General features: G+C 39.6%; 1 protein-coding gene across 1 annotated transcript; it reads right to left on the bottom strand.

The window, feature by feature from the left end:
* Window positions 1–2,640: 2,640 nt before the first annotated feature.
* Window positions 2,641–11,697, bottom strand: LOC121524194. The gene is made up of 4 exons (XM_041809470.1): window positions 11,647–11,697; window positions 3,802–4,026; window positions 3,465–3,560; window positions 2,641–3,369 (listed from the first exon to the last, which is right to left on the bottom strand). The coding sequence occupies exons 1-4, from the start codon at window positions 11,695–11,697 to the stop codon at window positions 2,641–2,643; spliced, it is 1,101 nt and encodes a 366-aa protein (XP_041665404.1).
* Window positions 11,698–12,557: the final 860 nt, after the last annotated feature.

The following is a 12,557-nucleotide window of genomic DNA, read 5'->3' as shown; positions in this document are numbered from 1 at the left end:
TACACTTATATATATAAAAAGCACAACATCGAAAGTATCTTCAACGTTTGACCACAAATTTACATGAAAATGTTGGTATTTGAATAAAGTGTCTGAAAAATATTCTGTTGATTTCTAAAAGACAAAACTGATTTCTTTGAATTGATTTATTGATCATTTTTATCCTCAGTGAAAATGCCAACGGTACAGCTGAACACGACCAAAAAAACGCTGCTTATTTATCAGTTAAAGGAGCTGAAATTGAAATGAGTTTACTATTTGAAATGCAGTCGAAGTGGAAATAGTCTTAAATCAGTTTGTTCTCATGTGGTCTGTCTCCAGTTTTGGTGAGTACTTACTGTGACGGATCAGTTCACTAACACTAAAGAATGGTTGAAAACTTCTCGATTTCTCAGCTCACTAACACTAAAGAACAGTTGAAAACTTCTCGATTTCTCAGGTTGTTTGCTCGTTTCTCTCTCTGTCTCTGGTCTGACTGTGGCTGTCTTGCTGAAGTCTGGAATGATTAGAATCTGCCTGAGAGGCCTGTGATGTCACGGACTCAGTTCCATTCTAATTTATTCCAACATTTGAAAAATGACCAAATTTGGTCGCATTTCTTGTGTGTGATTATTTGTACCTCTGACTGACTGAATTACAGAGGAATTAACAGGATTTCTTATTTCTGTATTCCAATGGCAGTAAAATGAAACCAAGGTGGTTTTAATGGCAGGAAATGAGGCCAAAAAGGGCTCCGGAAGGAAGAGTGTGAGTTTTTTGTCTACACAGTAAAAAATTCTGTCAACACAGTGTGGACAGTGAAATTCCAAAAATTTGTTAAAAAATAAACATCTTTGTCAAATATCATCATCTTAGCATGAAAACTGCCAAAGTGAGAGCAAAAAATACAATTAAAATGTCATAATAGGGCTCTAGGAGGCCCTGAGGGTTTACTCATTTTAACCAGTTTTTAACCCCTTTTCACAAATATTTCTGTCCATTTTGCCACTTTAACACACATTTGACTCTTTTTTTTTTAACCAAGGTTGCCCCTTTCAACTTGTTGCCTCTGTTCTCCCATTCTTGCCACTTTTGACCCATTTTCACTACTATTCCTGCTATTTTTTCCTATTTCAAACCAAATTTGACCAACTTTGCCCCTTTCCACTTATTTTTGCCATTTCTTACCCCATTTTGACACTTTTTAACCCCTTTCTACCACCATTTCTGTTGATTTTTTCCTCTTTCAACCCAAATTTAACCAATTTTGCCCCTTTCCACTTATTTTTTCCTCTTTTATCTCATTTTGCCACTTTTAAACCACTTTTTTTACTACTGTTTCTGTCCATTTGTACCTCTTTCAACCCACATTTCACAAAGTTTGTCCCTTTCACTCATTGTTGCCTTTTTGTCCCAGTTTTCCCATTTTTAATGCTTTTTCACAGCTATTTCCATCCATTTTAAGCACTTTTTAATGCCTTTTTAATGCCTTTCACCACTATTCCTGTCCATTATATATTATATTATACTTATTCTGTTGGAATAAAAGGGGTTTAGGTTAAAAAAGACTGTATTGTATTTCAGCATAAACATTTCAATACATCTTTAATGCTTGAGAAAAAAATTTCGTTTATTTTTTATTTCAAGACACAATTTGTTTATCACAGCATAACTTTTACACTGGACAATGACTTAGCAGACCTTCAATGGCCCATGATTTTGCAGGGCCCCTGAAAGCTCTCCCCTTTATTCCCCCTTATGGGTGTCCTGAGGGTCTCCTGAACAGGATCGATTCTGAGCATAAGTGACAAAGGCGGTTGCCTCCACACTGCAGGGGGCCCTGATGTGAGCTTTATTCATTTTACAAACAACAGCCTCAGTAGTGTGTGGAAGAACCATACACAGCCACAACAGCCTGGCACCTCCTCATGCTGGTCACCAGACTGGTCACACTGCTGTGGGATTGCATCCCATTCTTCAACCAGCATTTGTTGCAAGTCAGCCGACGTGGTTGTGTTGGTCACTCTGGCAACGAACAGCACACCCAAGCTGATCCCACAAGTGTTCAGTGGGGTTAAGGCCAGGACTGTTGGGGCCATTCCATCCTCTCCACTCAGAAATTCTGGAGGTAGTCTCTGATAAACCCCACTCTGTGGGGGGTGAGCATTGTCACCTTGGAGGATAGAGTTCAGTCCCAGACTGTGGAGATATGAGATTGCCACTGGTTGCAGAATCCCATCTTGATATGTCTCTGCATTGAGATTGCCTCCGATGATGACAAGCCTGGTTTTTCCAGAGAGGGAGATGCTGCCCCACACCATCACACTGCCTCCACCAAAAAGATGTTACTGTATCGGTGCAGCAATCAGCATAGCGTTCTCCACACTTTGACCCTACGATCCATTGGGTTGTAGGGTCGGATTGGGCGGTAGGTCCGTGGTCAAGGTGTTTTGGGTCAAATTTCGAGTCTTTCAAAAATGGTAGCCTTTTGGCCCAAATTGGGCAGCAGGTCTGTGGCCATAGTGTTCTGGTAATAAACAAAAATATAGGACTGGCGACATGCCAAAAATAGTTCTCTTGTAAACAACCAGATTAAAACCAAAATTTGATTTTGAAGTTTTATTGTAGGTGCAAATATATTACAGATTTAAGTACAAAGCATCATGGGTAAATGTTGGTACAGAGTAGGTGATGTAAGTGCTGTGCAGGCTTGTAATGAGGAGCAGCTCTGATGTACACAGGGAATGAGGGCTCACAGTACACAGGGGGCCTCCTCGAGTCATTAGCTGCTCCAGCAGCAGTGAGTCTGTGGTGTGTGCTGCCCCCTGCTGAGCGAACAAAGGGACCTCCAACTAAAGTCTGCAGGAGAAGCTGCTGAGAGTCCCAGCTGAAGCTCATCTTCAACCCTCTTTGCACAGGTCTGACAGGTACGCTGCACAGAGAAGCTTTGGGGGTCTGAGAGGAGGGACTGTTTCTCTTCAGGGCAGATTCATGAGCTGTAGCAGTGAGTCTGTGGTGTGTGCTGCCCCCTGCTGAGCAGACAGAGGGACCTCCAGTTGAAGTGTGCAGGAGGGGGAGCTGCTGAGTATCCCAGCTGAAGCTCCTCTGTAGCCTCAGTGTGGACGGACCGTCTCTCTTCATGATGGATTCGATGGAGAACGGACTGCTGAACTTTCCCTCATATCGGATCTGAGCGTCTCGGCAGGCCAAGTTTTCAGAAGAGACAGGGGATGAGCATGGCTCTGAGCTCATACTCTCTAGCCCAACTTTGGAGGCCAGCTCAGGAAAGAGCTGCAGGATCCCTCTGAAGTGACGGTGTACCATCTTCACCGTGACCTTACTGGTGTCTAGCTTCCAGAGCGCTCTCCTTTTGTCATCAGGGTTTAGGATCTAAAGAATCAACAGAGCAGCTTAATATTACTTCTTTGTACAATGTGATCTTGCACTCATCATTCAAATTGGACACCTTGCTTGAGTGAACTCACCCTGTAAAAACAGTCATATGTTGATAGAAAGAAACTGATTTTTCTGGCAGAATGTTTTCTGTTTTTGTTGTCCCAAGGTGTCAGCTTGTCTACAATCTGCAAAACATGAAACAAGAGTGTGAGGTTCAGACTGAGAATCATCTATAATCAGAGTTTGCAAATATTCTGACTCTGTTGCAAAGCAGACACTTTCATCAAAAGCATCTTTTTTTAACAGTATTATAATTATTTGAACCTTCCTGATCAGTAAGTTGAGGTCAGGGGAGCTCTATGAGTTGCAATAGAAGCTGTATGCAGAATCAATAACTCCACATTTAAACTGTTCAGATAATCTAACCTGTCTGAAGGTGAGCATCTCTCCTGGAGCGTCCTGCAGGACAACAGCGATCTTCGCCAGGTGGGTGGAACACTTCCTGAGCAGAAGTTCCTGAGAGGTGCTAGCACTCTTCCTGGTCTTCATCTTGATAGAAAGAGAGTCAGAAGAGTCAGGTCCAGAACAGAGCTGAGATCTCAACGTTGTGAACTGGAGTGAGTCTGAGAGGGACAGATGCAGATTTAAGTCCTGTGGGGACAATGGGACAGTAGAGGGTGTGCTCTGCAGCTTAATGAAGACTTTTGGATAAGATGACGATCTGTTAATGATGGAGGTGGAGTCTGAGATTACCAAAAGATCATTAACACATTGTTTCAGGTGCTCAGTAGCTTCTGACTTTTCTCCAAAGTTGCCACCAAACTTTTTGAGCAGTAGCTAATTGTGTGTATCCCCTCTGTGAATTTTGAGTCTCTATTTCATACATCAGATTTAAAATACTTTGTGAACATTAGATTGAAACTGTGTCTCTAACTGATACACGGTCCATGCACTTGTGTTGCTCTTTTGCAGTGGCAAGAAGTTTCTGCTGAACCCCAGTGCAAATAGATATTTTTACCAACACACCCTGGCCTCAAATTCTGTAAATAATCATTTGCACAAACATACAAAGGCCTGCAAAACTATTTGCTAGAATCACAAATTAGCTCCACATATATCAGCAGATTCAATCATGCTGATCTAACAGTTTACCTTCAACTGTCTCAGCTTGGTTTAATTTGACCAAACCTATAAAATCAATTTTATATGCACTTTTCGCATGGGATTAGATTTATCAGTGGAACTCTGGTAGTAATGATCACACAGGACATCTGTGTTTTTAATACTGTATGAATCAATCATGTCTTTAATTTGAGGAGTAAAAATCCCAGGACAGATCAATCATATTTCAGCAAACAGACATCTATGGGTAATTCTAATCCTGTGTGAATCAGCCTCCCTGTTATCTAGGGTAGTAATTATGTGGGGTTTTTCATGCTCCTTTTTCTGATTAAAAAAAAAACAAGAGGCAGCGTATAAGTTTGTTAATGAAGTTTTAACACGTGTAGGTTATACATAGTGCTTCTCTTTCAGTTAATGTCACATATGTGTCAAAAAAGATTTATTTTTCTTTGCATTCACAGTCCAAATGTACATGCATGCACAGCTGCTTTCTTAATACGCACAGCTGCCCTGCATCCTAGTTTCTCTTTGCAAGTTCCTGATCTTTTATCAGTTTCATTTAGCTGTACATTTCCTGCATAACACCAGTTTACACTTCGTAATGTGTCACTAAACATTCAGTGGTTAGGCTACAACAGCTGATATGTGTGAGGAGGGTTGTTGTAGATGCGTAATGATATCAAATTTATAGAGTGTAGAATAACACCAACAACATAAATGCTGTTAAAAGTAGCAGGAGAGGTTCATATTTAGCATGTGACATCTCCCTATCTCATACATTTATGGGAGGGAGGCTAAACACAGGTGACTTTTGAGACCTCAATGGGTAATGGGAGAGTTAGAGGATATTGCTCACTAGTTTGTTAGTCATAGACAGCTTTTTACAGATTTAAAAAAGTTAAAATATTGTATAGAGAGGGTAAAAAACCTTAAGCACATGCTGTCTATTGGAAACTCTGGTTAACAGTCCGTATAGAACACAGGAAATTTCACTTGCAGAACATGATGTGCACAACATTGTATTTTTATACTGTATATGAATTTTAGAACCAAAAATTCACTGTGATTTTTCATTGCTGCAGCCATGCAGCACTGTCATGTTATCCTTCATAAATGTCATTATAGGCTTTGCTAATTCCGTGCAAATGCACAGCACCAAACACTGACATCAGGGGGAAATTCACAAATTATCAGAGGTCAACTGGTGGAACTAGTCCCATGTGAATAGTACAGAAGGCGTATACTCTGTATTGATAGGTATTAAACTTTAAAAAGCACAATGCCTTATGTTTGCCAACACAGTTTTAATGACAGTACATTCATATTTAGTACTAAGCTGTTTTCAAAGTTACTCTTCTGCTTTGTTGTTTCCTTGCTCTACATCCTACCAGCTATGGGCATTCAGATGATTGTAATATCAGTGTCACTGGTTTAACGTCTTTGCACTCATTACGGGTCTAACAGGGCATTTTGCACATGAATCACAAAACAAATCTAGGATAGGGTTAGGGTTAGTTGAGTTACTGATCTTGAATAAGAAAGCATCATATGCCATGTAAAAGAGTAACTGGGGGAAGTTTAATTATAAACCAGCTGCATTTGAATATGTTGATGTTTTAAAGATAAAAATCTGATAAGTAAAATTAAGATTTAGATCCCTTCTTTAGTAAATGAGGGAATTGACTCCACAGTGGGGGTTTAGCAGCTCATCATTAGTGAGGTGTGACCAAAGTGGCAGGTCAGTCTCTCTTCCCTCTGCTGTGGAGAACGAGGTGATAATCACTGGAATTTGAGGGTTAAATGGATGATAGTCAACAACACAAAGGAGTGTGACTGGACAAGTCTTCAGACTCACTTCAGCTTTTCTTTGTTAAACATGTTTGAGTCACACTGCCCTGTGTCAGTTTTGGTTTGGAGATAATGGATCTTTTTTTATTTGTAAATTAGTTGATGTCATGAGTATGCATACAGTTTTTCACTCATTTTAACAGCGCTAACTCTCTTCTTTTGCATCATGCTTATTTTGAGCATCAGAGTTTCATATTTCTTTGTACCGATCATGACTGGATTGTCCTTAGTTTTAATCTACACTTCCTTCACATGCATCTGCGAGGTTGAATGAGTATTTTTATGTTCTCTGAAAGACCCATAACTACAAAGCGAAGCTAGGAGGTGGCTACATGGGCTTTAGCCTGGGATGTTTTCATAAAAACCCTTAACCTCTTTTGTTCTCATAGCGATTCGCTCCTCTGTGAAGTTACTGATTGTGCTTGAAATGGGGATGAAGTGGGTACTCTTATCAGCATTGTTGCCAGATTGGACGGTTTTCAACCCAATTGGGCGGTTTATGGCCACTTGTGCAGGTAAAAATGGGCTTGGTTGATATAATTTGGGCTTTGTCTTTAAGTTAGATGGGTTTTTAACTGCATCTTAACAGACTGGTTTACATTCTTAATTGTTCTGTTTAGTTAAGTAAAATGACAGTTATGACAGTAAGCGAGTTCTCCTTGATGTCAGTGAAGGTATAAAACTTACAGTGCTTCTGAAGCCTGTCAGTCAATCTGAGTATCCTGTAGAGTTGGGAGGAATCACGCGAGCAAGAGATGGTTGTGCACTTCAGGCGTGTATGTTTGTATTATTCTTTCTACAGTCTATGGTTTTTATATGTGTGCATGTGTGTGTGCAAGAGAACTAAACTCTTGGAGACCAATAAAGAGGGCAAATTTTGTTGTTTTTGGCGTTGGCTACGGCCCACAGTAGCCTGCACTGAGTTAGCAAAAGCCTAAACAAAGCTGGAAAACATCCTGTTGTATAGGAAGAGTGGGCGTCCTGATGAAATAAACAAAAAGTTGAACACTTCAGTATTATAAATTATAGCGAGCAAAACATTCTGGTGAGAGGAGTTACGAATTAGCTTCATGTTATTGTGTTGCAAAACCAGCTGCCACATACGCTAGGTGTAGACAGATTATGATCAGATGTTTCTTTGCTCTTCACTGGTGGGCTAAAGGAGAAACCCCCAGCATCTAAAGGTGAGATCTCAAATACAATCATGTCTGTCACCTGTAAATTTAAATAAAAATAAGTCTATTTATCTCTCAGAAAGCAGACTGTGTGTATAACCCTAACCCTAGCTGCTGTATTGATGATATAAAAAATACAGTTTAACCCTGGGATCCTACTATGTCCGTTTTGAGGACATTCATCATTTTTAACGTCGTTTTTTGAGTTAATAGTCACATTTTTATAGATTGAGGCATCATATTTGGCCAAAGTTGTTATTTTTCTTCATATTAAAAAAAAAATAAAAAAATGAAAACCGTGTCACCCATAGAACACCCATGATGCGAAATAGTTACACCTAGCCTTGTTTGTCCGAAATCGGACACATAGACTTCCATTAAAAACATGTTTTTTGACTGTGTGTCAAGGGAACCAAAACAACTTATAGCACCCATTTTTTTTCCAGTCGATCACCAGGGATATAAATTTCACCATTAAACAGTGATCCAGCAGATAGTGCGCACCATTTTAACCCTTTCAGCAGCACAGACATGGTTTTCCTTCCATGCGCTCAGAGTGTTCAGAGCGCTATTTCACCCGCTAACCATCATCAGAATTAAATTAACCGATTCATGCCACTAGATATGGATGTCTGAGAGTGGGCTAGATGTGGAAGGAAAAGTTTGTGGGCTCCTACGTGTGTGATCAGGTGCGAATCTGTGTGTATGTTTACAAGCGGACATGCCATAAGTGAAGTGTTTACATTAGGATATATTACCTGTGGATTCTGCAGCCTGGGACTAAGAAAGAGGGACATTTGGACAATTTCAACTTTGCCCTCACTTCATAGCAAGTGGATTTACAAGCATGAGGATGCACTGGTCCTTTCGATCAATAGGTAAGAATATATCATATCTCAAAGATGCAGTACATTTATATCTGAGCGTAATTGGCATATTTGTGGTCACATTTTGGTTAGAGGTGGAAATGCACGTTCATGGTTCATATCCTACATATATCCTCTGATTCTTTATGCCTGTACATAAAATAAGCCTAACATGAACAAATGCATTCACTCGCATTAGATTTGGTAGAGGAGGAGAAAAGGAGGGTAAAACTGGCGTTTTACGCACGGATGGACTCATCTGTTTAGCATCGACGATTCTAAGTCATAGGCATAGTGTACAATAAGTGGCCTTAAAAGGGTGTAACATTGAATTTAATTTTTTTTTTTTTCAGTAGTCAGAGTTGAAGTTGCTGAAGAGATCTGAAGCAGTGAAAGTTAAAAAAAAAAGTTGAAAAATGACTATTTTATTACCACCTTTCTGCATGTCCGTTTTCAGACAAACAAGGACAGATGTAGCCAAAATGTGGCATTTGGCACTACAGGAAAAATTTCAATGCATCAAAATCTATTTTACTACTCATTATTGGCATGGCCCAGACTCTATTTATTGAAAGAAAGATTTTTTTTCTAGATCGTTTTATATGGGAATTACGTTTTTTGTGTGTGTTTTTTTTTTACCATAAAAATATCAGTGATGTGGTGTACAATAACTGGCATAAAAAGGGTGCAACATTGAATTTTTAATTTATTTTTTTTTTTCAGTGGTCAAGGTTGAAGTTGTTGAAGAGATTTGAAGCAGTGAAAGTAAAAAAAAAATGTTGAAAAATGATTTTTTTATTAGCACCTTTCTGCATGTCTGTTTTCAGGACAAACAAGGACAGATGTAGATAAAAATTACAAGGGACCGAGGGTTAAATTTGTTACGTTGTTGAGCTTCTTAAGATCTGCCTTTTTTTGAGGAATAGAGATGCAGGTGGTGGTCATGCATACTGAAATCAGTATGTTGTGATGGTTGACTGTTGTTGCTCGTCATTATGGGAGTTATAGCAGAGTTGCTCTCTATGCTCTTTGAAATTACACTGGTTGATGTGGACAAATGGACATTGATAACTGGTAGAGAATCAGGCTCCAGAGTAAGGATATTTTAAAGGGTTTATTTTGCTTCTTCCACATAGTTGGGTACAGGCTTGGGTTGGCAGGTTCAAGAGGACACTTGCTTTATTTATTGTGTGGATGGGCATGTGTGTATGTGGTCTATAATAATGGAAATGAAATAACATTAGCTGGAAGCAGTAGTTAAGTATTGTTATCATTATGTGGCTAACAACTGAAGAGACCTAAATGTTCAACTGGTCATACAAATTATAACAAATAATTACAATAAAGCTTATACAAAAAAAGCTGTTGTTAGTCATCATAGAACATCAAAATAGGTCACAGAAACATACAGGGAAATTACACCAAAACATCACCTCAACAAAGAAATGCATAGTCATGGCTGTACATGTGCTAACCAGCAGACACAGCATCCAGCTAGCATAGCATGCAGCTCAAAAGTCCTAAAACAGGACAAATCTAACAAAGAAGGATTTTCCTAAACATAAAATGTCCATAAGAGACAACTGGTAGCCAAACTGTACTTACAAAAGTCCACATGGTAGAGCTCCTTAATTGCCTGTAGATGAGACTGAGTGAAGCAGTAGGCACTCTGTATGTGTTATTTGCTCTGTCCACCAGGGGGCGCTGCCAGACTCTCCAACAGGATTTATTTTTGGTGTACTTGAGCTGTAAGTGGACTTTCATGGAGTTTCATACGTTCATCAAAGGAAAAGCACAAAATACTGATTAATGGGCGGGTTTTAGTGCATTCTGGCAGTTTTTGGACAAGTTTTGGGCTGGAAACTGTCAGCTGTATCTGGCAACGCTGCATCAGCTATGTGTAATCTTTGGTAGATGTCAAGGCCGTGAAGTTGAAGGTAGAAACATTCAGCAAATACACGTAAAGTTTCGAAAGTATAATTTAGCAGACAGCTAACATACAGCACGTGAGGTCAGCCTGAGCTATTTTTCTCTATTTTAAAAACACCTGGACTTTTCCTCATTGAAACAGTTGAAAAATCCTTATTTTCCATTTTATTGTTATAGAACGATAGAGAACTATATAGCAGTCAGTGGTTCTCAACTGGTGGATCAGGACCCAAAAATGAGGCATGAAGCCTTTCTAAGTGGGTTGCGGATGTGTGCCTGGGAAAAAAAAAAAATCATCAATTGTCTATGAGACTCTGCAAAACAAGCAATGTTTTGTCTAATTTCATTGTTTTTGTTGCACCTTTTGTACTGTCTTAGTCCCAAGCTCTATTATTTATTAAATTCATCTGATTGACCAAAAAATTCTCAATTAGCAATCCTCCTTTCGAAGCTACAGAAGAATAACGCAAACCATGGCGACTATAGACATGTCAGTACGACTTTTGTCGTTTTTGAAAAGAAAACAACTCACTACTGTTCTTTGTTCTTCTCTTAAAGGGATACTTCAACATTTTGGCAAATTCGCCCATTGCCATAATTCCTATAGTCTTAGTAATAGGTTCGTTACCTTTAGTTGTCCGTGCAAGCTATTTTTAGATTGGCGCTGCAGAGTTCGGAGCTGCTGTGCCAACTCTATGTAAGCAGATGGTATTTTTGGCTTTCCCTCATCAAACTCATCAAATACACAATCCAACAACTCCAAAACACTGTCATGGACAAGTTGTGACCGGTACATTCAACACGCTATGAAATAATCATGGAACATTACGAGACGGAGATGTTTTAAAGCTAAATGCAAAGCCGGAACTACACTCCAGACATGGCTGCTGCACTGTGTCACTCCACCCAGTGGTTTACTCAAGAAATAGTTCAGAGTATTTGCTTCATGTGTCGTAATATTACATAACTACACGTTATTATTTCATAGCGTGGTGAATGTGCAGGTCACAACTTGGCTCAGCTGTTGACATTACTGACCAAAAATGCTTAACACACTGTGTAAATATATTTTATTCCTGGCAAGACTGAATGTTTTTTTGTTGCAAATAGTGGTCGGCATGAAGCGGCGGGTTAAGGGGCTGGGTGACGTTATGAACCTCCCGCTTTCACACCGAGGGCTTGACCGCTCGTTTTACATATGAGAAAACTTTAACTTGTGACCTAGTGGGCTGATGCTATAACTTGTATGCATTTAAAAAATCTATATTATTACGAAGTGTTATCAAAATAATACTGGAAATGTCGATAAAATATCATTTTACCTACTTTACCTGTGATGCCCAGTTGGGGCTAGAAGCAACAGCGTCACCGTTGTCAGCCATCATTGAACATGTGCGATCTGCAGAATCAGGGCTTGATTAATCTCCCTACGACCTGCCTGTGACCCCGACGACGTCATTTGAGCGCTTTTCACCTCGTATCCAAGGACTCGAGTTCGTGTGCGTAGAAATCAGATTCGTATTCATGACTGCTTGAAGTCGGCTTTTAGATTCATACATAAGAAAACACGAGTTATCTGCTGACTCATATATACAAAAACACTTTTTTGGGTACAAAGCATTTATTTCCGCACAAAGTTTTCAAACACAGATACAAAGTGTCAAAGTTATGCATACAGACTTCTGACAGCAATGGTACACCATAAAGGAGCATCAGATTTGCTGTAAAAGCCCAGAAGCTTCTGCAGCACAAACACATCCCTGTAATTCGCCATTGTTGTTTTGGTTCAACAGCGCATGCAGCAAAAGTGTGCCACACTACATGTGACGTTAATGTTTCAAGAAAGTTGCGGTAAGCTGTTCACACAGAGGCGAAATGGTAAGCGTTTGCAGATTTGTTCACTCTGGGACCCAGTGTTGTGCCAAGGTACTTACCCCCAATAGAAAGTGTTTCCCTTGTCCGTGGGAACGCGCACATCTTCACAGAAAGGATGTAGCGTGCTACAAGGCTGGGATTTCACGCTATTGGAAAAATATTATCATGAAGATTGTTGTATGTCTCTTGTAAGTGTTGTCGTTTTGTCAGTGATGTTTTGTTAAAGAGCACAAAACATATCAAAATAAATGACTTAATTCTTTGGAATTCTTACGGTTGTTGAACTGTCGTAAATTATTACACTGTGTAGCATCGTTAAGAACGGATCTTCCAAAGGATTCCGGTGGAAAATAAGGCCGCTTCACAA

This window comes from Cheilinus undulatus, linkage group 16 (genome assembly GCF_018320785.1).
Source record: "Cheilinus undulatus linkage group 16, ASM1832078v1, whole genome shotgun sequence".
In the NCBI taxonomy this organism is placed as follows: domain Eukaryota; kingdom Metazoa; phylum Chordata; class Actinopteri; order Labriformes; family Labridae; genus Cheilinus; species Cheilinus undulatus.
The sequence above is the reverse complement of the archived record's forward strand: the minus strand, read 5'-3'. Positions and strand labels throughout refer to the sequence as shown.